The following is a 25,484-nucleotide window of genomic DNA, read 5'->3' as shown; positions in this document are numbered from 1 at the left end:
ATCCCTCCACCAGGACGACCCACCGCATATCATGGATGTTTCCAGACCCAGATGCAGCCTCTGGAGAAAACTGGTCCTTGTGGGTAAGAGAGAAGTGATCTTGCAGGACTGGAGGGTGGGGGACGTGAGAGGGACAGGACCCTTGCTAGGACTTTCATGAGCTCACACCTGGACAACTTCACCAATAGACACACACACAGAGCATTCCCTTGGGTGCCCCATCTGCCTGGATCCCCTCCCGCTCCTCTCCAACTGGACCCCTTCCCAACTCCTCACTTTCCCCAGGACCCTTTGTGTCCCCCTGACATGCACAACTATCATGTTTCACAGGCAGCTATGTGCACTGTCCTGAAACACATCCAGTGTCCATACTGGAGGCTGGAGCTGGGAATCTTAGGTGTCTTTGCCTCCTCCATGGAGCCAAGGCTTAGGGCTCATAGAGCAGTAGACGCCTGATGTCTTAGGTGATAACAGATCCCCACCCCTGTTCATATCGACTTCACTGAATTTAGACTCTCAATCAAAGACATGTGTAGACAGTTTTGGGGGAACTTTACACACCCAGATAGATAATCATGCTGAGGACTCCCAGTGGGTTATGCCCTGTGCTCAGGGATGCGGGGGCTGCAGTGGTGCCCGAGACCGCCCTCCTGAAACTCACATCCAGTTTGAGGTGCAAGCCTGTTGCCGCGCCGAATAACCCAGGGTGTGGGGACTGCAGTGAGGGGGGCCCAGGAGGCTAGCCCAGGCTGAGGAGGAGGTGACTCAAAGCTGAGAACTGAAGAAAGAGTAGAAGTGCGTCAACTAGGAGGGAGCAGGCATCAGTGTGCCAGACATGGGGAACAGCATGTACAAAAGCTTGAAGTCAGGAGAGAGTGCGGCGCATCAGTAGAGCTGTATGTGTAACTGGGGCACAGAGCGTAGGTGCTGTGTCTTTGATAAATGAATGCATGAGTATATGCATTAATGAATGAATGAGGAAGTACATGGATGATGGGGTAGGGTAGGTATGATCTAAAAGAGGGTTAGATGAGTAAAAAAGAAAAAAACCCCAGCTCTTGTTAAGAGTGTCTCATAAGCCACTCTAAGAGTTTAAACTTTATCGTGAGAGCACTGGGAGCCACGGAAAGTATTTGAGCAGAGGGAGAGCAGGGTCACAACTAGGGCTTTATAAAGATCCACATAAGTGCTGTGTGAGGATGGATTGGAGGCTGAGTGTCCAGGGAAGAGTCCAGGCTGAAAGGCAATGGGAAGATGAACGAGGACAGGTGCTGAGCAGATGGAGAGGAGGGGACAGGCTGGGGAGTCATCCAGGAGCTAGAAACCCTTGGCGTGTTCACTAGTGTCTGTGGACCATTGCCTGGGTGGTGTCAACCAACCTCTCTTTCTGTGTCTTCCTCAGCCAATCTGCTGGCTTGTGGGATCCTCCAGACCTCTGGCCAAATCTCCATCGTCTCATTCATAGGAATAGAGGGATATCGGAGCTACCTGTACCTCGAGAGCATCCTTGAGGATGTTCAGGAATACAGCTGGCACCGGGGTGTAACCGACAGTGAGGGAAATATGATTGTCAGCTACAAACCTCCCTCCAATTCCTGGCAGTCCGGGCCCATGTTCAGCGGCCGGGAGAATGTAACCAGCAAAGGCCACCTGAGGATCAGGGAGTCTATGTTAAATGATACGGGGAACTACACCGTGCGGGTAGACGTCAGCAATGGGACCTACAGAGCAACCAGCTGGCTCGAGATTCGAGGTGAGTTGACAGGCTGCCCCATTTCCCTAATGCAAGAGTTGAGCCTGGAGGCTTTGGGAGTGAGGTACTTAGAGATCTTATTGTCCAAGTCTCCCAACCACCTCCCAATGACACTGGGGGCCTTGGCAGAGGGTTGCCCGGCTTCTCCCACAGAGATGGCTCGCTTACTACTTTCAGGGTTCCCATTTCACTGTCAGTGTATCAGTGATCTATCAGTAGCGCAGCATAACAAATAGCCACAAACTTAGCAGCTAAAAACAATACCCTTTTATTATCACCAGTTTTTGTGAGTCAGAATTTCAGGCGTGGCTTAGCTGAGTCCTTTGCTCTGAGACTCATAAATGTTGGCCATGGCCGTGTTCTCAAGAGTGGCTCTATACACAGGCGTTTCACGTCAGGACTGCTTGTTGTTTCAAGGTCAGCCAAAGCCTCTCTCGTCTGCTGAGACAGAGTCTTATTTAACACAGGTAGTTACGGGACAGACAGCCCTCACATTGGCCATATTCTACAGGTTAGAAAAGAGTCACAGCCCCACCTGTATATATTGCATGGCCTTGGAACTTTGTCTTCCCTCTGTGGTCCTCAGCTTCCTCATCTGTAGAATGGGGGTAGTGTCTACTATTGTGGTACATCGTAAGGTTAGAGGGAGTATTTGTAAAGTAAATGGGACTCAGACAATGGGAGCAACTATTATGGAGAGTCCAAATACCACCACTCGCTCGGAATTCTACCCACAGCTCCTTGAGTGGGGGTGGTGTCCTGACCTGGGAGTTCAGAAATAACCATTAGGCCACATACCTCTGCCAAGACCCCAGAACCCATTTTACAACTCTTGGTTTCTCCCCAAAATACCCCAAAACCACGCCCTCAGAGACAAGCAGAGCTTGAAGAGGCAGATCCCACCTCTAATCTTCTCCTGCTTCACCCAGAAAAGGAAAGCAACCCAGGCATCTCAACCAACACCACCTCTGTGGTTGAGTACATGGATCCTGTGGCCGCCTTCTGCCACACCAACGCCACTAATATCACGTGGTATGTGGATGGCATACCGGTGTTCAGCAATGACCTGATGACAATTTCACCAGACGGCAAGACCCTCATCATTCACAAGGTCAGCCGCTACAACAAGATACTTCAGTGTGCACTGGAAAACATCCTAGAGTTTCCTCAAAGAAGTGAACAGATCTTTCTGACTGTGGCTTGTGAGTGTTCTGGGGTCATGGGTGTTAAGCCAGGGGTGGGCTTAAGGTCTTCCAGGGGTGTAAAGATAATACGGGTAGAACCAGAGAGAGGTAATATTCTGAGCCAGCTTGATCTGAATTTCAATCGCAGCTCTGCTGACTGTTTAATATATAAATAGCTTTTGAACTTCAGACCACACCATCATTACTCAGAACCATGGTCCACACAATTTAAAATGAGGACCCAGGGCCCGGCCGTGTGGCTCAATTGGTTAAGAGCGCAAGCTCTGAACAACAGGGTCGTAAGTTCGATTCCTACATGGGCCAGTGAGCTGCGCCCAATCTGAGCTGCCACTGAGCTCCCAACAGGTGGCAGGATGGCTCAGCTGGTGAGAGCACATGCTCCTAACAACAAGGTTGCTGGTTCGACTCCCACATGGGGTGGTAGGCTACGCCCACCTACAACTAAGATTGAACACGGCGCCTTGAGCTGAGCGGCCACAAGCTGTTGAAGGGCGACCGGATGGTGACTGGACTTGGAGCTGAGCTAGCTGCGCCATCCACTACTAAGATTAAAGGACAACAACTTGGCTGTTGCCCTTCCCCAATTCCCCAACACTGTTCCCCTTCACAAATTCCTCAATAAAAATCTTTTTAAAAATTAAATAAAATAAAACAAAATAAAATGGGGACTCTAAGCTCTGCCTCTCAGACTAGAAATACTGTGAATTTGTTGAGCTCTTGCATTTGTGTAAAGAGGGGACAGCTTGCAGCCAGTCATTTCTTAAATTGATGTTTAACTTATTAAGTTTTCAAAACCCTACTTTCCTTGAGTTTTCAAATTCAGCTCATTGATTTTTTTATTTCTGTTCTTCTAAATTTAGTGACATCACCTTTACTTTTTCTTTTACTTGAATTGAACTGACCATACTCCCTTAAGCAGATAATTCAATTCATAAAAGTAAATTATGCATTTCATACATTCTCTTTTCTTTATAACCCTTTGGCTGTCCACCAAGGCAAGTTTGCAATCCAATAAGACCTTGTCAAATTCTCAGGCAGGTCTTGTCAATTGAAGACATTGAACTTATCAATACGATGGAACTCAGATTCTTTCAAACGTTCCAAGACTGTTGCACATTTATCAAATTCTTCCATATATTTTTCACAAGTGTAGAATCATTTTCTCATGTAAATCTGGAACCACTCTTGTAGTCCCTTTAATTTCCTAACGTGCAGGCGGTGGCAATCATGCAGGGAAAGCTGTCACAGAGAGGACAATTCCTGACCTCCTAACTCTGCTTACCCGTCAGAGGTTTGAACCAGGACCAAGGACCCACGGACTATTCCGGGAGCTCCCTCCCAAACCACAGGGGGACTTGCTTAGCCTATTTGTAGGTGGATAGAAGACTATTAAATCCCCAGTCAGCTCCTCTGAGCCTCATTTTCATCATCTATAAAATATATAAATCATGGAATTGATCACATGGGCTGCTGTGGGAATTAGGCGAGTGTATGAACATGTAAAGTATTTAGGACAGTGCCCGGCATGCAGTGGGCCTGATGCATTTGCTTCTACTTGATACCTATTTTATTATGACATAAATGGCTACCACGGAGCTGGTCCAAAATAGGTGCTTCATAAAATGGAAGACATTATTATTATTATCATTGTTGTTGGCACAGCTGCCTTGCCCAGGGTGGGCCTAGGGGTCCGCTCAGGGTGCAGAGTGGGACACCTCCTGGCTGGGGGAGACAGGACCCTGGGGCATCAGAACCATAGCTCCAGGTCTCTTGCCTTGTCTCTGCAGATGGACCTGACAGCGTGTGGCTGAGCAGTGATCCCATGACTTTCAACGGCATCCTGTATGCTGAGCTCGGCTCCAAGGTGGAGATGAAGTGTAGCTCCAGTTCCTTCCCAAGACCCAAGTACCACTGGATCCACAACGGCTCCCTCCTGGGCGTCTCAGAGGCAAACATCACCCTCCCGAGTCTGACCTGGGAGCAGATGGGCAGATACAGATGCATCGTGGAGAATCCCGTGGCCCAGCTAACCATTTACAGGGAAGCCCAGATCCGGACGAGGCCCGGTAAGTGCATCCGCTCCCCTCTGGGGCTCCCGCTCTCCAAATCTTCCCACCTCCATGCCTTTGCCGAGGCAGTGCCCGTCATCAGGAATGTCATCTCCACCTTGCCATGTCATGCTCACAATGGCTAGGTGAAATCTTCCTGTCCCCTGAGGTCTGAGCCCAAAACTGCCTCCTCTAGGAAGCTGCCAGAGTCCTCAGTGCAGCATTGGTGTGAATTCCAGGGAGATAAGGTCAGCCAACATTTACCGACCACTAAGTGCCAGCCACCATTCCAACCTGTGTGACTCTCAGGTTCCCTCCAGAGTAAGTTCCTTTTATGAGCATCACCTCCATTTTACAGGCGAGAAAACCGAGGCTTTGGGGAGTTTGAATGCTTCATTCAAGGTTCCAGTTCTAATCAGCAGGGGAGGCAGGATACAAACCCTAGCAATCTGGCTGCACCATCCTCTTCTGTCAACTATCCCACTGGGCTGCCTCCCAAACGAGGAAGTGGGAAGACAGGAGGGGAAGTGGTGCAGAAGAAATAGACATTTGTTGTGGATACAGTGTCTGAAACATGGCTTGCGACTGAATTTCTACCTGGGAAAAGTACCTTTTCAACAACCACACATTCAATCTTCTGCATCAAGGAGAGAGACTGGTGTGCTCAGGGAGAGAGCAGACATGCAAGGCCATCAAAAGCAGGGACACTGGAACCCAATGACCTGAATTCAAATCCCAGCTCTGCCTCTGCCCATCTGCATGAACCAGGGGCAAGCAGCTTCACCTTTCTGAGCTTCAGTTTCCCCATCTGTAGAGTCGGGATAATAAGGGCCCCTAACGACAAGGCTGCTGCAAGAATGAAATCAGAGGTTGAGCAAGAAAGTACACGAGAAGCCATCAGCCTGGCTCTTCCCAGATAAAGCCATGAACAGATACTGGCTGTGAGCTACAGACATTCACTTGGCTCACTCCACACTATTTGCTAAGCACCAACTATGCACCAGACACAATGTATTTGTGCTACTGTCTGACTCACCTTTCTGCTCCACTGGATCATGAACTCCAGGAGAACAAAGGTTGGGTGAGCTATTTGATCATCATTTGTTCCCAGTGCTTAACACGGTGCCAGGCATATAGTTGGTGCTCAGCGAATATCTGTGCAATGAGTTAATGAACCTGTGAAACTAACACCCCGCTGCCCTGTCACTCTCTGTCCTCTTATGTGGGTTTGTTCTTCTCCAGAGCACTTATTGCTATCTGCAATGATATTAGACATCGCTTTACTTAATTGTTGACTGTCTACTTCCCAGCTAGAATGACAGCCCCATGAGGGCAGGAAGTTTGTTTTGTTCACTGTTGAATCCCTACTACCTGGAACAGTGCTTTGCAGATAGCAGGTACTGGTAAATCTTTGAAGAACAGATGTGTAGGTGAGTGAAGGGACAAGTGAATGGTGGCCCTAACCCCCACATATCCTCTCTTTCCAGGGTCCGTTCCTATTGTTAGAAGAGATTTCTACATCTCCGGACCCCTGGTGGTGTTTCTCATCGTGATGACAGTTCTGGGAGGTGTCTACCTCTGCGGAATCCTGGTCTACATGATGATCAGCCGTTTCTCCACCAGGTGCGTGATGCCCTAGTCAAGGATGGGACACTGGTGGGGGACTGGGACTGAGGAGCCAGCACTCCCTTGAGAGGCGGAAGCAGAGCCAGAGCGGGAAAGAATAAGCCAGGAACTGGATAGTCAGGGATCATCTGGGGAGCAGACACATAGGTGTCAAGGACAAGAAGCCAGCCAGAAGGAGACAAAGGGGTTAGAATCAGCCATGCCTCTAACATATCAGTAGGGCTTCATCCAGTGAGTTAGCTTCATTCCAGATCTTTGTGTTTACAATATATTTATAGAGGTCCACCTAGAAGGACAGATGTGAGATGTGTCTGGTACCTGGTAGTCACTAGTTACCAAGTCAAGTTGGAGAAACAGGTAGCAGAGTGCAACTATGTTGGGGGAAGAGATTGGGTGGAGGGATGATGAAAATCTGGATTCAGGGCCAGCCAAGTGGCTCGATTGGTTAAGAGCGCGAGCTCTGAGCAACAGGGTCACAGGTGCAATTCGCACATGGGCCAGTGAGCTGCGCCTGAGCTGAGCTGCCGCTGAGCTGCCAACAGGTGGCAGGATGGTTCAGCTGGTGAGACCACGTGCTCCTAACAACAAGGTTGCCAGTTCAACTTCCACATGGAGTGGTGGTCTACGACCACTCCACTCTCAACTAAGATTGAACACGGCACCTTGAGCTGAGAGGCCGCAAGCTGCCGATGGGTAGCTGGATGGCGACTAGTCTTGGAGCTGAAGTAGTGAGCCCTTCACAACTAACATTGAAGGACAACAACTTGTCTGTTCCCCTTCTCCAATTCCCCAACACTGTTCCCCTTCCCCAATTCCCCAATAAAATCTTTAAACAAAATAATCTAGATTCAAATTTCAGCTCTGCCCCTAGCTGGCTAGGTGAACTTGAGCAGATCACTTCTCTTCTCAGATCTTCTTAGACCCACTTGGAAGATGTGAAGGGTCACACCTGCCCTGAAGGGTGATGGGAGGGTAAGACACGCATCTTGGAGGATGAAGTGATTAGCAACGTTCTCAGCAGAGTGGACCAGTTTCTCAACCTCTATCAATATTTAGAGTCAGATAATTATTTCAGTAGTGGCGGGGGTAAGGCTGTCCTGTGCATTGTAAGACATTTAGTAGCATCCTGGCCTCTACCCACTTAATATCTGTAGCAACAACCACCATAAGCTCTGGTTTAGACAACCAAAATGACTCTAGGCATTACAAAGGTCCTACGGGGGGCAAAATTGCCCTGGTTGAGAACCACTGTAGTAGATGTTAAGAATAGCAGAGATGATAATGATGGTGACAATGATGATGATGATGATGATGATGATGATGATGATGATGATGATGACAGAAATTATAAGTATAGTGGTGATAATGATGACAAAGATGATGGTGGTGGTCATGGCGGTGATGGTGGTGATTATGGTGATGGTAATGCTGGTGATAGTGGTATTGATAATAGTGATGGTGAAGATTTTAGAAGATATGTCCTTTTTTATATTTTCGTATTTTGATGTTGAGATTATTTGTGATCATGTTGTGCTCTCCACATCAAGAAGCTTACAGTATTTGCCATCAATATGACAGTAGGCAAGTTAGTCCACTTGTGCTTTACTTTATCATCTATAAAATGGGAGTAATACTGGTACCGACCACACAGGGATATCGCTTATGAGGATAAAATAAGATATTACTGATAAAGACCTTGGAACAAGGTTTGGCATGTAGTAAGTACTCAGTAGAATTTTAGATATTATTATTAACACCATCATCATCATTCAATGCGCAATTTCCAAGCTGGTTGTGATAAATCTATGGAGTTTAAGAGTGTCTCCAGGAGATCTGATTCACCTCTTCTACCACACCCTAGAAGAAGCCCCCTAGCCAGGCATCACCCTCTCCTCATAGCTAGGAGTCAATCAAACATTTTCACTGTCTCATTCCCCTTAGAGGTGCCACCTTTTCCGTGGTCTGAGTTCTCCAGTCTGCAGAGAGTCAGAGAGAAAAGGGCAGAATATTGGCCTCTGGCATTTTCTTGCTGTGTGACTTTGAGCAAGTGAAATCACTTCTCTGAACCCCTTCCTATTCATTTGTCCACAAAATGAGGTTAAAGTACCAACTTGTGTAACTGTTGGAAGGGTTCAAGATAATTTGTATAAATCATCTACCATAGTGCCTGGCATACAATAGGTATGAAATAAATTATCATCATCATCAGTAATTAGGCCAGGTACTGCTAACTCATTCCCCAAGTACACCCAGCCTCTTTTCCTTCCACCCCCAACCCCCACCCAGCCCTTGCCCCATGGTATATTCCTCCAGTGACCTTAAGACCTCAAAAATATTTTAAAAGTATGGGGAATATGGACTCTTGGTGTAGAGGTTAAGCCCCCAGATTCATCCCCTCCTACTCCTAGGTCTCTCACGAGGGAGGCCTTGGAATGAGGCTGACCCCTCCTCTAACCAGGACTCTTCTGGGTTCTCTTAGTTTCCTACACACCTGAGATGTGACTTCTCTGATTTCTTCCCATAGGAGAAACCGGGGCATATGAGTGTCCACATCGGACTTGGAAGACAAGACCAGATGGGCAAGGAGGTAATGGGGGAGTGATGGAGGAGGGCTGAGAGTATCCATAGGGGCGGGCTAGGCTATGGGGGCTAGTACTCATAGGGGACAATGAAGAGAGGGAACCAGCCCAGTCACACTGAGGGTGGAATATGGAGCCTCCTGGAGAAAATCTGGAAACCCCCGTAGGACCTGGGGCGTGACATCATGGGTAGCGTGGCCATTGGTTGCTCCATCACCAACCAGAGCCAACCAATAGGATGCAGGCTGGAGCAGGTCATGTGCAGAACTCTGTGCTCTAATTCCATTGCCTCTTCCTCACCAGCAAGTGTGCTTTTAACTTCTTCACTATCCTAATCGACACCATGGACCATCGGAACGCTGATGCCCATCTCAGCATTGCTGATGGCAGAGAAGCAGCAGAAATACCCAACAACCAAAATTGCTTAAATGCGGGCACAGCACGTGTTGACCTAATCTGTTTTCTGTTAGGAACCACACTGGAGAAAGGTGCTTACTGATGCATAAAATGCAAATAATTTGATAAGTTGGAAATAAGTAATGCAAAGCAGCATCTGTTAGGACCATAGTTACATGAAGTCTGACAGTTAACTTCATGAGTTTGTTGCAACAATGTTGCTAACCTTTTTTTATATCAGAGGGATTATTCATTATGAATTTGCACCAACTGAACAAACAATTAACCAAGTTTACTATTTGGAAGTACTGAAAAGGCTGCATGAAAAAGTTAGACAAGCTGAATTTTTCACCAACAATTCATGGCTCTTGCCCACTTGTGGCCCAATGCCACAAGGGGGTCTTCATCAGTGGGCTCTGGGGGTTTGCCTTGTGTTCAGGCACTGTCCTAAGTACTTTGCACCAGATCACATGGCACTGTCTGTGAGGGAACTTTTAGCCAGTAAACAAATAACTGTATTGGAACACCCTCCTACTCACCTGATCTGGCCCCCAATGACTTCTTTCTTTACGTGAAGATAAAAGGCATACTGAAAGGAAGATATTTTGATGACATTCAGGACATCAAGGGTAATACGATTACAGCTCTGATGACCGTACCAGAAAAAGAGTTCCAAAATTGCTTTGAAGGGCGGACTAGGCACTGACATTGGTGCATAGCTTCCCAGGGGGAGTACTTCGAAGGTGACTGTAGTGATATTCAGCAATAAGGTATGTAGCACTTTTTCTAGGATGAGTTTGTGAACTTAATTGTCTGACATCATAAAAAGTATAGATTAATTTATTATTGATACAGATATAATATGTACAGTATGTGTTTTCCACAGTTATATACACACACACACACACACACACACACACACCTGCACAAAAATTGTGGAAAATGTTAACTATTAACAGTGCTGTGTCCTAATTTCCTTCATTACACTTTACTGTATATTCTAACGTGTCTTTTTCTCACAAAGTGTATACATTGCTGTTATAATCAGAAAAAACACCAATAAAGTTAAAACAGTATGAAGTTAGTTCAGACTTCATAATGCCATTTCTGAAACGTTTTTCTGACCTGTCTTTATGGGTGTGTCTGAAAGCATATAAGCAAATTTGTACATCACTATGGCGGTTACAGTAGAAGGAAGGAAGGAAGGGAGGAAAGGAGAAAGGGAGGGAGGGATGAAGGGAGGAAGGGAGGGTGTGGGGGAAGGAGGAAGGGAGGGAGGAAGGGAAGGAGAGAGGGAGGGGCAGAGAGAAAAAGACTCCTTCCTGGCTGAATCTATGGAAGTGTGGACAGTCAGCCTAGCGCTATGGTCATCACTGTTTTAAATGCTCACAAAGCACTTAGGACAGTGCCTGGAAACAAAGCAAACCCCCAGGGCTCACTGATGAAGACCCCCTTGTAGCACTGGGGTCATATAACTGGATTCAGCCTGGTCCCTTATCGTGTCCCGCATGACATGGGCAGTCAGAGAATGAGAGGGGGCAGCAAAGGGTTAAGAAATAAAAGAGACAGCAGCCAATAGTTAAATGAGCAAGGGGTCAAGGGTCTCCAGCCTCGTGGACTAAGAGCCCCAAATCGGGCAACACACCGCTTTTATATTCCACCTACCTGGAAGTAGCATTGTTCTCTCCACAGTCTGTGAGCCTCATTCCTGAGAACTTGCTGAAGCCAGATTACCCATGCCTGCAAGCTGCTATTACCCAGAGTCTGCCCGTGGCAATAAGACAGATGCTCTGCCTTCACACACCCTATACGCATATGACCCCAGGAAGATAAGATTATTATGCTGAGGACAGATCATCAGGTCACTTCCCAAGCAGATTGAGGGAAGGAATGTAGCTACAAGGACAGAAGATCTTCAGTCTCTTTGCGGGGCGAGTAAGGGCTCATGCCCACCTACATCAGCCCCGAGATTTCTCCTAATGGCCCCCATGCGACCGTGCCTGTCTTAGGTTGTTCCTCCCTTGAGGAATCTTACCCGTCACTGACTAACCAGCCATCTTTTGGGGCCAAACAGGGAGATGCAAGGTGTATGAGCAGTGTCCTCAAAAGGGTCAGTTTAGGGTTAAGTGAGGGGAGACAGATGGCTGGACAGCTGCGTGGCAACCGTCCCTCCACTTGCCGGCCTGTGTGGCTTTGACCAGCTCACCCAAACCTCCTCTGTAATGTAGGGATAGCGCCAACCCTCCCAATCCCCTGTGAGGATTGAATGAGATAGGATATATGAAGGTGCTGAGTAAATGTATTAGCATCCTAGGGCTGCTGTGACAAATTACCACCAACTGGGTGCCTTGAAACAGCAGACATTTGCGCCGGCCGAGTGGCGCATTGGTTAAGAGCTGGCTTGGGATGCCAGAATGCCTGGGTTCGGATCCCACATGTGAGGGCTAGTGACACTGCCCTCTACAGCTAAGATGCTGAACGGCAGCTCGACCTGGAGCTGGGCTGCAGTGGGTCACCGGTGATGGCTTGGGCTGCAGCCCCTGCTGCAGTTGGTTGCCATAAGATACCGTGTGTAGCCAGCAGCCAGCGTGAGCAGCCAGCAGCCGCTGTGAGCGGCCGTCCAGAAGCCGGCGACTAATCTGCCTCACCCGGGAAGAGCGCAATGATGGTGCCACTGAAGCAACGTCCTCCACAACTAGACTGAAGAACAAAACAACAGCAACTTGTCTGTTCCCCTTCCCGATTCCCCAATAAAAATCTTTTTAAAAACCCCAAAAAACAGCAGACATTTATTTTCTCACAGATCCGGAGGCTAAAAGACCAAAATGAAGGTTTTCACAGGGCCGTGCTTCCTCAGAAGGCTGTAGGAAAGAATCCTTGTTGCCTTTTCCAGCTTCTTGTGGTTATCAGAAATCCTCAGCAGTCCTTGCCTTATGCTGTCATAACTCCAATCTCTGCCTCCATTGTCCGCTGGCCTTCTTCCCTGCCTGTGTCTCTGTGTCCACATTTCCCTTTTGTGGGGGGAAACACCAGTCGCTGGATTTAGACCCTCAATGCAGTCTGTCCTCATAATAACTTGATTACATCTGCAAAGACCCTCTCTCCAAACAGGTACCTCAATGGGTAAAGACGTGACTATATCTTTCTGAGGGACACAATTCAACCCACAGCAACAGGTACTCTTTATCTGGATTATTGAGCCCCTTGGTGTTTCCCATTGTCCATCTCTAGTCCTTACCTTCCTCCTGCACGCCAGACCATCCATCCATCTAGCTGCCTGATGGATTCTGGTCCCCACAGGGAGGTCCCAGGGACCCTCAAGCTCCCAACATGTGACCCTGACCTCATTGTCTCCTCTCAGCCCTGACCCCAACTCTTGAGAGAAAAGAAAACACATTGACACAGTCATGTACAAATATGCTCGCAAGCAGCTTTTTTCGTAATCGCCAAAAGCTGGAAACAAACCAAATGTCCATCAGTAGAAAACTGGGTAAACAATCTGTGATACACTCATGCCATGGAATCCCACTCAGCAATAAAAAGGAACAAAATGCTGATATGCACAACAGCATGGATGAATTACCAAAACTGTAATACTGAGTGAAAACAAAACCACACACAAGAGTACATACTGTATGATTCCAGTTATATAAACCAATTATATAATTGATAAGATTCATTTTTTCCAAAACTTGATCCACTTGTTCACCACCATTTGTTAAAAAAAAAATTTCCTTTCTCAGTTGAATAGACTTGGTGCTTTTCAAATTAATACACACACACACACACACACACACACACACACACACACACACACACACACATAGAATTACTTTAAGTCAATACAGACAAAACTGATTGTGTCTTCCAATCCATGGACATGGTGTATTTTTTCATTCATTTGGATCTTCTTTAATTTCTCTCAGCAATGTTCTATATTTTTTATTGTTTTTCTGTAGTTTTGAGTACAGAAGTATTGCATGTTTTTTTTTTAAAATGTTCCTTGGCACATGATGACTTTCGGTGCTGTTATAAATGAGCTACAGCACAGATTTAGGGAATGTTAATGCCAGGTCCAGTCCATTTATTTCTTTCCATCAAGGCTACTTTAGGAAGCGACTGCTGTGACATACTCCTTTCCTCACCTGGTAGCTGCAGGTGAATTTGGGGATCATGTTTCATTCATCAGATGGTCCTGTGATCATTTGGGAACCTTTCTCATTCATTTGGTTTGTCTTTATGGGAAGAAGTCATGAGCTTCTGCTTGACTCTCATCTCCACCCAGAAGTCTACCCCTTGAATTCCACTTTCAAAGACAGAGGCAGATGAAGGCCAGGTGGGCATTCCAGGAGGAGGGACCTCAGCTGCAAGGACCGAGATCTGATGCTGGTCACTTCCAGCGTCAAGAGAAATTGCCAGTAGGAACTTTCTGTTCAAAGCACAGGGATTCAGTATGTGCTCAGCATATGCGTTGAGCCAGGTGCTCAGATACAATATCACTCCCACAATTCTCACCACAAACTTGCAAGCAGGGCTTCTCAACTTGTTTCACAGGGCAGAAAACTGAGGCACAGAGAGGTAAATGGGTAGAGTATGGATTTGAACTCACCACTCTTTGGTTCCAAAGCCTGTGATCTTTCCCTATACTTGGAACTCATCACCTAGATGGCTTTTCATTTTACAGGAACCCACCCCTGTTTTCCTCTTTGCCCTGTTGGGGGCCACCATCATCAAGGCAAGGCCAAGTCTCTGCAGCTCCTCAGTTGGATATGTTGACCTCTGAGTACAAATTATCAGTGACCTGCTGTTCCTGCGGGTTTCCAGGCTGCCTCTTTTGAAATCTGAGGGATGCATAGTGAATCTCTTCTTTCTCTCCTGAGGAGCAGACAGTAGGAGTGGGGGGAGGGTGGTCTATGAGACTGCCTGGCTGGGGTTCAATCAGGGCACCCTGAGTGGAGGGAAGGGAAAGAAAAGAAAGAGTGAAACAGTGGGGACAGGATAAGGCAGAGAGTATCGGGGGGCAGGGGGTGGGAAGACCGTGACTGCCCTTATCCATTTTGCCACACACATTTTTAAAAAATTTCTTTCATTCATGCTTTCCTCAGATAGTTAATACTCGGTGAGCACCTTATTTGGTCCTTGCTAATCTCATTAAATCCCCACAACAACCTCATAAGGAAGATAATATGAATGTGTCCATTTTGTCGCTATGGAAACTGAAGTTGAATGAAATAAGCAGCTCACAGTCCCTGGTGAAAGCAGGATCTAATCCAGCTCCGTTTTGATCCCAAAGCCTGGTGTCCTCCTAAGTGTGAGGCCCCCTGTGTGTGAGGCCCTAGGCTGGGTGCTGGATATACCGTGAGGGCATGGCGGACACAGGCCCTGACCTCTTGCAGCTCACTCTTTAATTAAGGAAGGCAGCAAAAATGAGTTAAACATGTAAATGTCTAATGGTGAATTATGATAAGTGGGACAGGGACCAGGTAAGTGAGAGAGAATTCCAGGGCCTTGATTCAGACACGGCCCCTGTCTTGCAGAGGCTCAGTTTGGTGGGAGGACAAGTCAGTGAAAGAAATTATGCTGTGTGGTACACAGAATAACAGCCCCCAAAGATGTCCACACCCTAACCCCCTGGAACCTCTGAATATTTAACCTGACATGGCAAAAGGGACTCTGCAGATGTGATTAAGTTAAGGATCTAGAGACAGTGAGATGATCCTGGATTATCTTGTGGGCCCAATGTAATCACAAGGGTCTTACAAGCAAAGGAAGGAGGTAGAGGGAGATGTGAAGATACAGGTACTATGCTTCCGGCTTTAAAGATGGAGGAAAGAGGTCACCAAACAAGGAATGCAGGTGACCTCTGGAAGCTGGGAAAGGCAAGAAAATGCATTTTCCCTGGAGCCTCCAGAAGGAACTCAGCCCCACCTGCCAAAGCCTTGATTTTAGCTCAGTGAGACCTACTTTGGACTTGTGACCTCCACAACTGTAAGATAATACATTTATGGTGTTGGAAGCACTAACTTTGTAGTGGTTTGTTACAACAGCAACAGGAAACTAATGCAGGCTCACACAGTGGGTAGTGACAGGTGCCACACAACAGAACAGAACGCTTAAACAGGATTGTTAAAGTTTTTGCTCCTCCCATTTTCTCTTGAGTGTTCAAAGGTAAATACACACACACACACACACACACACACACACACACTTCCTAACACTGCTATTATCAAGAACACCAGTGACCTCTGAGGAATCCATATGGTCATCTTTCAGTCCTTGCCTTTCTGGACTTTGCAGCAGCAGGTGACTCAGTTGCATGCCTTCTCTAAATGAAAACTCCTCTCTAATTACAAGACATCAAACTTCCCTGGGTCTGTCGACCTCACTGGCAGCCCCCTTGCTGGTTGCTCCCCATTTCCCTGACCCCTAAATATCAGAGCAGCCCCTGACTCTTTCCTCCTACAACTTCACTTTGTGATCTTATCCATTACATGAGCTTATGTCGTCTATAGGCTGATAGCCCCAAGTCCATACCTGCAGCCTATCCCCTCTCTGGTAATATAGACTTTGATCCAACAGTATATTTGAAATCCCTGTTTCCTTGTCCAAAAGACACATAAAACTCTACATATTTAAACTGAACTTCCTTTCCTCCCCATATCTCTTCCTCCTACAATCTTCTCAGCCTTACTGGTTGACACCTTTATTCTTCTGGCTGCTCAGGGCAAAAATCTAGAAGTCATCCATGTCCCCTTTCTCACCCATACCCCACTCTCAGTCCATTAGCAATCTCTGTTAGCCTGAACTTCAGAATTTATCCAGAATCCAGTTAGGACCCACCCCCATGACAACTTGGTTCCAGCTACCACCATCCGTTTCCGACCTTTTTTCTATTTTCCCTGCCACACAGTCTATTTTGCACCTAGCGGCCAGAGAGAGCCTGTGAAAATGAAAGTTGGACCATGTCCTCCTTCTGCTCAAAAGCCTCCAAATGTCCACAGTAACTGGCATGTGCAGACGTGATCTACACACATGCTGACTTCCCTGCACTCACTTCCTGCTGCTGGCCCTTGCCTCTTTCTCTCATCGCATGGGCTTCCTTGTTTCTTCTCCATTTACTGGTCACCCTCCTGTTTCTGAGCATTTGCATCCACTGTTCCCTCTGCCTGGAGCGCTCTCTGATCACCCAATCAAATGGCAGACTCTCAAGCTTTGCTCAAACATCGTTAACAAAAACCTTAAGCCAACCTATGGATCATCTATGCAAATCATCTATAATAAGAAGTTAATATCTAGAATAGATAAAGAGCTCCTACAGCTCAAAAAAAAAATTTTTTTAAGATTTTTATTGGGGAATTGGGGGGATGGGAACAGTGCTGGGGAATTGGGGGAAGGGGAACAGACAAGTTGCTGTCGTTTTTTTTGTTCTTCAATCTAGTTGTGGAGGATGTTGCTTCACTGGCCCAAGTTGGCACCATCATTGCGCTCTTCTCTGGCGAGGCAGATCAGTCGCCGGCTTCTGGACGGCCGCTCACTGCGGCTGCTGGCTGCTCACGCTGGCTGCTGGCTACATACGGTAGCCCATGGCAACCCACTGCCACAGGGGCTGCAGCCTACTCCGGTGCCGGCGACTCATGGCAGCCCAGCTCCAGGTTGAGCTGTTGTTCAGCATCTTAGCTGCAGAGGGCAGTGTCACTGGCCCTCATATGTGGGATCCGAACCGGGGCCCTCTGGCATCCCAAGCGAGTTCTTAACCATCGCGCCACTTGGCCGGTCCCTCAAAAATTTTTTTAAAAATCAAAATATGGGCAAAAAATTTGAATTAGATATTTCTCCATATGAATGGCCAGAAAGCATATGGAAAGATGGTCCACATCACTAGTCATTAGAGAAATGCAAATCAAAACTACAGTGTGGGGCCGGCCGAGTGGCGCGATGGTTAAGAACTGGCTTGGGACGCCAGAGGGCCCCGGTTCGGATCCCACATATGAGAGCCAGTGACACTGCCCTCCACAGCTAAGATGCTGAACAACAGCTCAACCTGGAGCTGGGCTGCCGTGAGTTGCCTGCGATGGTGTAGGCTGCAGCCCCTGTGGCAGTGGGTTGCCATGGGTTACCGTGTGTAGCCAGCAGCCAGAGTGAGCGGCCAGCAGCCACAGTGAGCAGCCGTTCAGAAACCGGCGACTGATCTGCCTCGCCCGGGAAGAGCGCAATGATGGTGCCAACTTGGGCCAGTGAAGCAACGTCCTCAACAACTAGACTGAAGAATAAAACGACAGCAACTTGTCTGCTCCCCTTCCGCCAATTCCCCAGCACTGTTCCCATCCCCCCAACTCCCCAATAAAAATCTTTAAAAAAAAAAAACAAAAAAACTACAGTGTGATATCACCTCATATCCATTAGGATAGCCACAATATTAAAAAAAAACAGAGTTATTACAATATTATTGACTATATTCCCTATGCTGTACTTTATATCCCCATGACTATTTTGTATCCACCAATTTGTACTTCTTAATCCCTTCCCCTTTTTCACCCACCCTTAAACCCCTCTCCTATTGGCAACCATCAGCTTCTATGTGTCTATGAGTCTGTTTCAGTTTGAGGTACTAGACTAAGCAGGGAGATCACTTCATAAATTATATAAAGGTCTAACCACGATGCTGTACACCTGAAACTAATATAAAATAATATTGAATGTCAACTGTAATTGAAAAATAAAAAGTAAAATACAGTAAAATTCTGTATTAAAAAATAAAAATCAATACATAAAACAGAAAATAAGTGTTGGTGAAGATGTGGACAAATTAGAAACTTGTGCACAGTTGATGGAAATGTAAAATGGTGCAGCCACTAGGGATGACAGTATGGAGTTTCCTCAAAAAATAAAAGTAAAACTAGAACTACCATATGATCCAGCAATCCCATTACAAATATTTATCCAAAAGAATTGGATACAGGATCTGAAAGAGATATTTGCACACTTATGTTCACTGCAGCATTTTTATAACAGCCAAGAGATGCAAGCAACCCAGATATCCATCGACAGATGAGTGGATAAAGAAAATGTGGTATAGACATCCAATGGGACATTATTAAGACTTTAAAAAGAGGGAAACCCTATCACATGTCACAACATGGGTGAAACTTGAGGTCATTAGGCTAAATGAAATAAGCCAATCACAGAAAGACAAATACTGAGTGATTTCACTAATTTGAGGAAGATACAGGAGTCAAACACAGAAACAGAACTAGAATGGTGGTTGCCTGGGGCTGGGGTAATTGGGGAAGTGGGTAGTTGTTGTTTAATGGGTACACAGTTTCTGTTTTGCAAGGTGGAAAGCTTCTAGAAAGATGTTGAACAACTGTACACTTAAAATAATTAAGGTAGTAAATTTATGTTATGTTTTTAACACAATACATTTATAACAACAACAACAGAAACTCCAAAAGCCATCTCCCCAACATTCCATATTCCCTGAATCCTGCATTTTCCCCAAAGTATCTGTTTATCTTTCACATTCTATTCACTAATTCATTGTTTGGTTGGTTGTTTGATTGGTATGGGTATGTCCCTCTGCTTCACTGAACTCAAGATTAAAAAACATTTTATCATACATGGGTCCCTGACACCTACAATGCTTGTCACTTGGTACGTGCTCAATAATTCATTAATTCCTGGATGAATTAATGGATGAAAAAATGTATGCTAATCTGCTGCTTAAAACCCTTCAAAGACTTCCACTCACATGCTGAATACAATAAATGAATGAAAAGTGTGACACATCGGAACATGAAGGCTGAACAGGAATGAATAAGTGAAAATGAGAGGAAAGAGCATTTGAGAAGGGAGGAATAGCCTATGCAAAGACCCAGAGGCAAAAATCATCTTGTTCTGGTTGTTATCAATGAGAAGTCCAGTGTGGATGGAGCAAAGAGTGGGAGGCAGGAGGAATGGCAGAACTCGGGCTAGAGAGTGGGGCTGGGATTAGGCTAAGTGCAAAATAAAAAGAGGTGCCAAAAACCTCACAATTGAGATTGATATTTAAATGCAAGTTTTTAAAATTAAAATGAATGTAAAAAAAATCCACTCAGAACAAAATATCAAACATTAATTAACCTACAATTAGTAAGAGTGCCCTTCTAAACTAATTGGAGTTTGAGGCAGAAGAAAAATTGTGCGCCACTATATATATGTTTTTATGTATTTTTAAGGGTCAGTTTTTCCACAACATTAAAATAATTGAAATACTATGGAAAACCTGAAAAGTGGTATGTTAAAACTTTATTTTAAGTTTAAAGATTTCATTTATAGCCAAACCAGAATGTATTATAATTTTGTTTTCTTGGCTTCATTGTAAGCAAGCGTGAAAAGAATATTTTCTAAATCAGTCTCTCTGCTTCTCTCATTTTCATCTGAGAAGGATGCCATGTTTGACAATTTCTCTTGACTAAGTTATGATCTTAAATAATTTTTAACTAACCTCAGTCTACTGATCCCGTCGTTGTTTAGATTGTTGATACTTTGCACAACATGGCCTTTTTTCATTAATTTTGATTTTAAAGAAAAATGGCACATTAAAGCATTATTTCTCTCATTTACTGAGATTTTTGGCACCTTCTTTAGTTTTGCTTCTGAGGCGAATGCCTCACTCGCCTCACCCTAATCCCAGCCCTCCTGGAGAGGTGGGCATTTGAGAGGTCAGAATATGCAGAGCAGCAGGCTGAGAAGTTTGGTCTTTATTCTCTAGGTCAGGGGTGGACAAATTACAACCTGTGAGTCAAATCCGGCCCACTGCCTGTTTTTGTAAATAAAGTTTTATTGGAACACAGCCATACTCATTCATTTACATACGGTATATGGCTGCTTTCAGGCTACGACAGCAGATCTGAGCTGCAACAGAGACTGCACTGTCCAAAAGCCAAAATTATTTACTATCTGGCCTTTTATAGCAAAAGTTTGCCAGCCTCTGGGGACAACAGATTTTCAAAGGCAGAGGAGCTGGACAATGATGGCTTTAGATAATTGCTCTGTGTAGGGCAACAGAGGTGAGAGGCAGGGAGATGAGGGGGTCCAGGAAGAGATCCTATGGGAGTCAAGATGGAGAGAGGGGGACCAATGCTAGCTGTTCTTAGGAGGAGAAATAGATAAGAAAGGGTGACTTTTTAGCTGTAGAAGAAGAAAGAAAGGACAAAGAGAAGATGACTCTTCCATGCTTGGCCTGAAAGAAGGAGGGGGCTGTTGTGCTGTGAGGAGGTGGGGAATTGGTGGGGTGGGGGGGTGGAGATGAGCGCAACGTTGTCCATGCTGAGCAGAGCAATCCAGGGGGGCACCCTGGGGGAGGTGTACAAGCGGGATGCTGGATGGTGAGATGCCCAGGCCACTCACCTGAGAGATTGACCTCGTGACAGCGTTTGTGCCCTCTGTGCCCGTGTCGCCCATGCCCGCTGAAGCCCTTGGCGCTTTCTTCCTCCAGTATCTCACCCTGAGTGAAGAGATCAGAGAGCCTTTCAGTCGGGCCAGCTCAGAGTGCCACGGGCAGACTGAACCTCCTGTTCTTTCTTGAAGGGCTGGAGGGGTGACGGAGGTGGGAGATGGGTCCCGTCCCAGAGGCCCCAGGGTCGAGAATGCAGGCTCCTCCCTCCTGGGCAGTGGGAGCAGAGGTTTGTGACAGACCCTCCCAGGTGCCAGGGACCCCCTTTCTGCCCTTGCTTCAGGCTCTGGACACACCCAGGTCCCCCCAGCTCTGGGTTCAGGGATTCTGTGCCCACCTGGCCTTCCTACTTGAGGGCTCTCCCTCCCTCCCCAGGGACAGTGCTCACATGATGACAATGATACACAAGGAAAGAAAGAGCAGGGTTGTAACTCCTGCTCCCCAGACTGCCCCCAGCGTCACTCCTGATAACGGCCTCCTCGCTTTTCCTGCAGACAGATTAGATTATTGGTGACTCCCTTCTGAGAGCTCAGTCTCTCCTTCCACACCCTGTAGGGTCCCACATGTCCATTTCCTGACCCCTTTGCCAGACACAAAATACAGGGACAGGGGAGAGGGGAGAGATTAGGATGAGGTAAGTAAGGCATACAACAGCTGGGTTGCAGCCTGCCTTTATTTTAAATGTTGGGGTTTTTTGGTCATCATGGAATTTATTTTGCATTCATTTTTATTTCAAAGAAATACTGAGTTGTGATATTATTTCTCTTGATTGCTGAGCTTTCTCTGGCTTCTGCAATTTTGTGCCCAAAATGAGTGCCTCACTTGCCTGACGCTCGTCTCAGCCCTGCAAAGCAAGGACCTTGTGCCCCCAAGACACTCCTGTCCCGGCCCCAGCCCCTCTCTTCCAAGACCCACTTCCTTTCCCTGTGCTTCTCCCTCCCAGCTCTCGCCTCCACCCCACAGATCTGGCCAGGCAGAAAGAGGACAGCTGTGCTCTGAGTCCCAGGGAAATTTTAAGCCTCACAGCCAAGCACAGGCAGAGCTGAGTTCCCCTTTGAAGTTCAGGGGGCTGCACGGTGGACTGTGAGGCTGGAGTGGGTGCTGTTCTCCTCCAGTCCCTCTCCCATCCACTGGTGCACTCACTCTGCAGAGAGAGGTTTAGGGAGACGTGCAGGGAGCCCCAAGGGTGCTGAGCTCGGCACGTGAATTCCCCTTCATCTCTGACATGTACTTGAGACAGCTCCAGGACCGCAGCGTTTGAGGGGTGCGAGTGGTTCAGGGTCAGGTTCTGCCGGGTCCAGCTCAGTTTGGTGGGGGGGTTGCTGTCAGCCACACAGACCAGGCGCAGGTACTGGTCTTTCAGGACTGAAAGAGATGAACCATTCTCCAGCGCTATAGGTACTGAAGAAAAAGAGACAGAGGGTCAGAGTGACAAAGAGATCAAGAGAAAGCGAAAGAATAGAAAATGAGACCAGTTGAGAGAAACAAACACACAGACATAAGGTTGACACACACTTTCACTCCTCGCTGGTTGGAATGTAAACTTGTCCACTCTTCATGCAGAACAATTTGACCATTTCTCTCAAAATTAGAGGAACATATAAGTAGCTATACTTTACTTTTAGGAACTAATCTCCTCCCCCCAACACACACACACACATTTGTGAAAGAAGACACAAGGTTATTCATTGCAGTGTTTCCATTGCATTCATTAGATGAATGCCATGGTTTTCCACTAACAGAAGGTGCAAACAAACACAGCCAGAGTCCATCCAGGCAGGGGAGCACCACACAGTCACAGAGAAGAGTGATGTCTGTCCTACTGATGTCAGAGGACCCTTATCCTCTAGGTGAGCAAGCCAAGGCTCAGAGCAGCGTGTGGACACTGGCCACTTCCTGGAAAGGTACTCGGCATCTAAGGACAGACTCTGCTGTGCATTTTGAATTTTTTGGCTGTGTGAGTACATTTACTTGTTCAAAACTACTTAAATAAAACATCATTAGGGAAAACTCAAAGACAAGCTGCAAAGGTCGTAAGGAGATGGATGATATGGGGCCTCGAGATGCAGCTCTGCCACGTGGATGGTGCCCTGTTCTCCTGGTGCAGTTGACGGGGTAGGAGGAGTCCTTGGAAGTGAGGGGCCGATAAGGACAGCTGCTCACGGGGGCCATGTGGGCTGAGAATGGAGTGAGCACTGGGCTTACCCACAAGAACGGGTCTGGTCACCCGGGTGAGACCAGGATGAGGCAGGGCCTGGGAGGGCCTTAAGCTGGAAGAGGCCCTGCTCCCTACAGCCCATGACAGGCTCCTTCCTACCTGTGCCATTTCCCTGGAAGACAGTTACGGTCAAGTCCTGTGCAGAGTCTGGGACAGAAAGACATGGTGGATCCAAGTCAATGGAGCTGCATAAGTGGGGGAAGGGTGGAGGCAGGCATCCTCCTCACCCCCACCCAGACCAGATTCACGTCCCAACACCCAGTGTCCGAGTCCCTGACCCCCATCCCGCTGCCCTCAGGACCCCACCAGAGACCCTGGCTTCCTGGCTAGCACTCACAGGTGACGTTGAGCTGGATGGTTGTCTCCACGGTCACACCAGCTGCAGGGAACGTCACCTGACAGGTAAGGTTAGTGCCGTGGTCCTGGGGCCGAGGGGTGAAGGTGATCACAGAGGAGAGGAGGGTCCTGGGGCCCAGGGAGGTGAGGGCAGCTGAGGTCCAGGAGAAGATGGGGGGCGTGCCCCGCTCACAGGCCCAGGGCACAGAGCATGTCAGATTCCTGGGGAAGCCGGACTCCAGAGTGCCCGGGATGAGGATGTGGGGTGTATGATTCAGAGCTGGTGAGAGGGGGCACACGGGATCAGGAGGGAGGGTCCCAGGTGCAGCCCTGAGAGAAGCCTCAGGCTTTGGTCCAGCTCCTCTGTCTGACACTAGACACACTGGACCCCCAGCACACTCCCAGGAGGGGGTCCCCTCCCCTCCCTGTCCTGAAAGTCCATGTCCTTCCCCTGTGGCCTCTCCTGGAGCCCATTCCTTACCCGTCACGTGCACGGAGAGGAAGGTATCTGTGTAAGTCCATATCGCTGATCTTCTCTCCACCCGAAAAACGTATTTTCCATCATCGCTCCTCCTGGCGTCTCTGATGTCCAGGGAGCAGTTGTAGTTCCGAGGGTCCCCAAGGAGGTGGAATCGGCCCTGGGTCTCCTCCTTCACTTTGTGATCTGGCTTGTTTGTGGCCACTGGAGCGTCTTGGTGTACATCGGCCCCTTCCCGGAACCAGTATCCGTGAGCTGGGTCAGAGTCCCTCCAGTCTTCCCGGGGATAGGTGACACTGCAGGGCACGAAGACACACAGGCCCTCCTGCACCGTCACAGACTCCTGCACTGTCAGCCGGTATCTTGCATCCTGAGCCTGGGTCCCTGTGGGGAAAGGAGGGTCAGCAGAGCCCCCACCCTGCCCCCTCCCCCCTCATCCACTCACCTGCCCACAGCAGGGGCAGCAACAGCAGCAGCATCTCCGACACGGAGGGTCTGGGGTCCTGTGGGAGAAAAGAGAAGGAAGGCCGTGTGGGAAAGGGGAGGGGGGAGAAACCACAGAAGCTGGGGCGGAGCACAGGGCCTCCCCACTCACAGAAGAGGAACCTCAGAGGTGAGCTCGTCCCCCACCCCCTGCACACAGCAGGTGGACACCCCACGGTCCAGGGATCCTGGACACCCACCTTTGTAATCCTTCCTGAACCCCTCTGGCCCCAGGGCAGGGCCAGCAACATGTCTGGGGCTGGCAGTGCCACGTTCCCTCTGGGAAAGTCTGTTTCTCAAGGTTTGTCCTTCAGGGATTAGAACTAAACGTTGCAGGATTTAGAGAAGGCTCCACAGGAAGAAGAGGGTGAGGTCAGGACAATGACGCTTGTCACAGGAGGAGCTCAGACACTGTCAGGCTGGGAAAGCCCTTGGAGATTTACCACCTACACCCACTGTTGTGGACCCTCAGGCCAGGGAGGGTGAGAGAAGCCCAAATCACACCCCATGCAGGACCCAAGTTCATCCACTGCCTCCCTGTCATGACCTTCCCCCTGGGGGTCATTTTCTGCAAAGTTAAAACAGGTTCCTTCTGGCCAAACCCTCTGGTCACAGGCTATAGATGTCTGTGGAGGTCGGTCCAGCCAGGGGTGGGACTCGGGGACATGGCAGATTGGGGAGGTCCAGGGAGGGTGAGGAGGCCAGTTATCTTTCCTCCTTCAATGTCCACACGGTGGGCATCCCCTATCTGCTCACAAGGTCACACACCAGCCCTGGATGTTGCCCCGAGAGTCACTGTCCAGTGGGGACACAAGTGTCCTGAAACGTGGAGCTCCCTGTGACAGGAGCTGTGATGGGTGATGCACAGGTGGGGTGGGATGTCATTCTTTCTCCATTGGAGGCTGAGTCTCAGGAGGACTGGGCAGAG

The 25,484-nt window shown here is 47.8% G+C and overlaps 2 protein-coding genes across 2 annotated transcripts; one reads left to right on the top strand and one right to left on the bottom strand.

The window, feature by feature from the left end:
• On the top strand, nt 1-9,606 carry CEACAM18 (CEA cell adhesion molecule 18). Its single transcript, XM_019658243.1, has 7 exons — nt 1-83; nt 1,403-1,753; nt 2,683-2,955; nt 4,746-5,031; nt 6,480-6,629; nt 9,157-9,219; nt 9,515-9,606. Exons 1-6 carry the CDS (start codon nt 32-34, stop codon nt 9,173-9,175), a joined length of 1,131 nt encoding a protein of 376 aa, XP_019513788.1. The 5' UTR covers nt 1-31; the 3' UTR covers nt 9,176-9,219; nt 9,515-9,606.
• A 3,411-nt stretch (nt 9,607-13,017) lies between these two features.
• Nucleotides 13,018-24,934, bottom strand: LOC109390980 (sialic acid-binding Ig-like lectin 13). The gene is made up of 9 exons (XM_019658135.1): nt 24,757-24,934; nt 24,519-24,576; nt 24,077-24,457; nt 23,597-23,875; nt 23,359-23,406; nt 22,185-22,442; nt 21,430-21,529; nt 20,996-21,092; nt 13,018-14,555 (listed from the first exon to the last, which is right to left on the bottom strand). The coding sequence occupies exons 1-9, from the start codon at nt 24,805-24,807 to the stop codon at nt 14,367-14,369; spliced, it is 1,461 nt and encodes a 486-aa protein (XP_019513680.1). The 5' UTR covers nt 24,808-24,934; the 3' UTR covers nt 13,018-14,366.
• Between the last annotated feature and the right edge of the window lie 550 nt (nt 24,935-25,484).

The sequence above is a fragment of the Hipposideros armiger genome, unplaced genomic scaffold (genome assembly GCF_001890085.2).
Source record: "Hipposideros armiger isolate ML-2016 unplaced genomic scaffold, ASM189008v1 scaffold_283, whole genome shotgun sequence".
Lineage (NCBI taxonomy): Eukaryota > Metazoa > Chordata > Mammalia > Chiroptera > Hipposideridae > Hipposideros > Hipposideros armiger.
The sequence above is the reverse complement of the archived record's forward strand: the minus strand, read 5'-3'. Positions and strand labels throughout refer to the sequence as shown.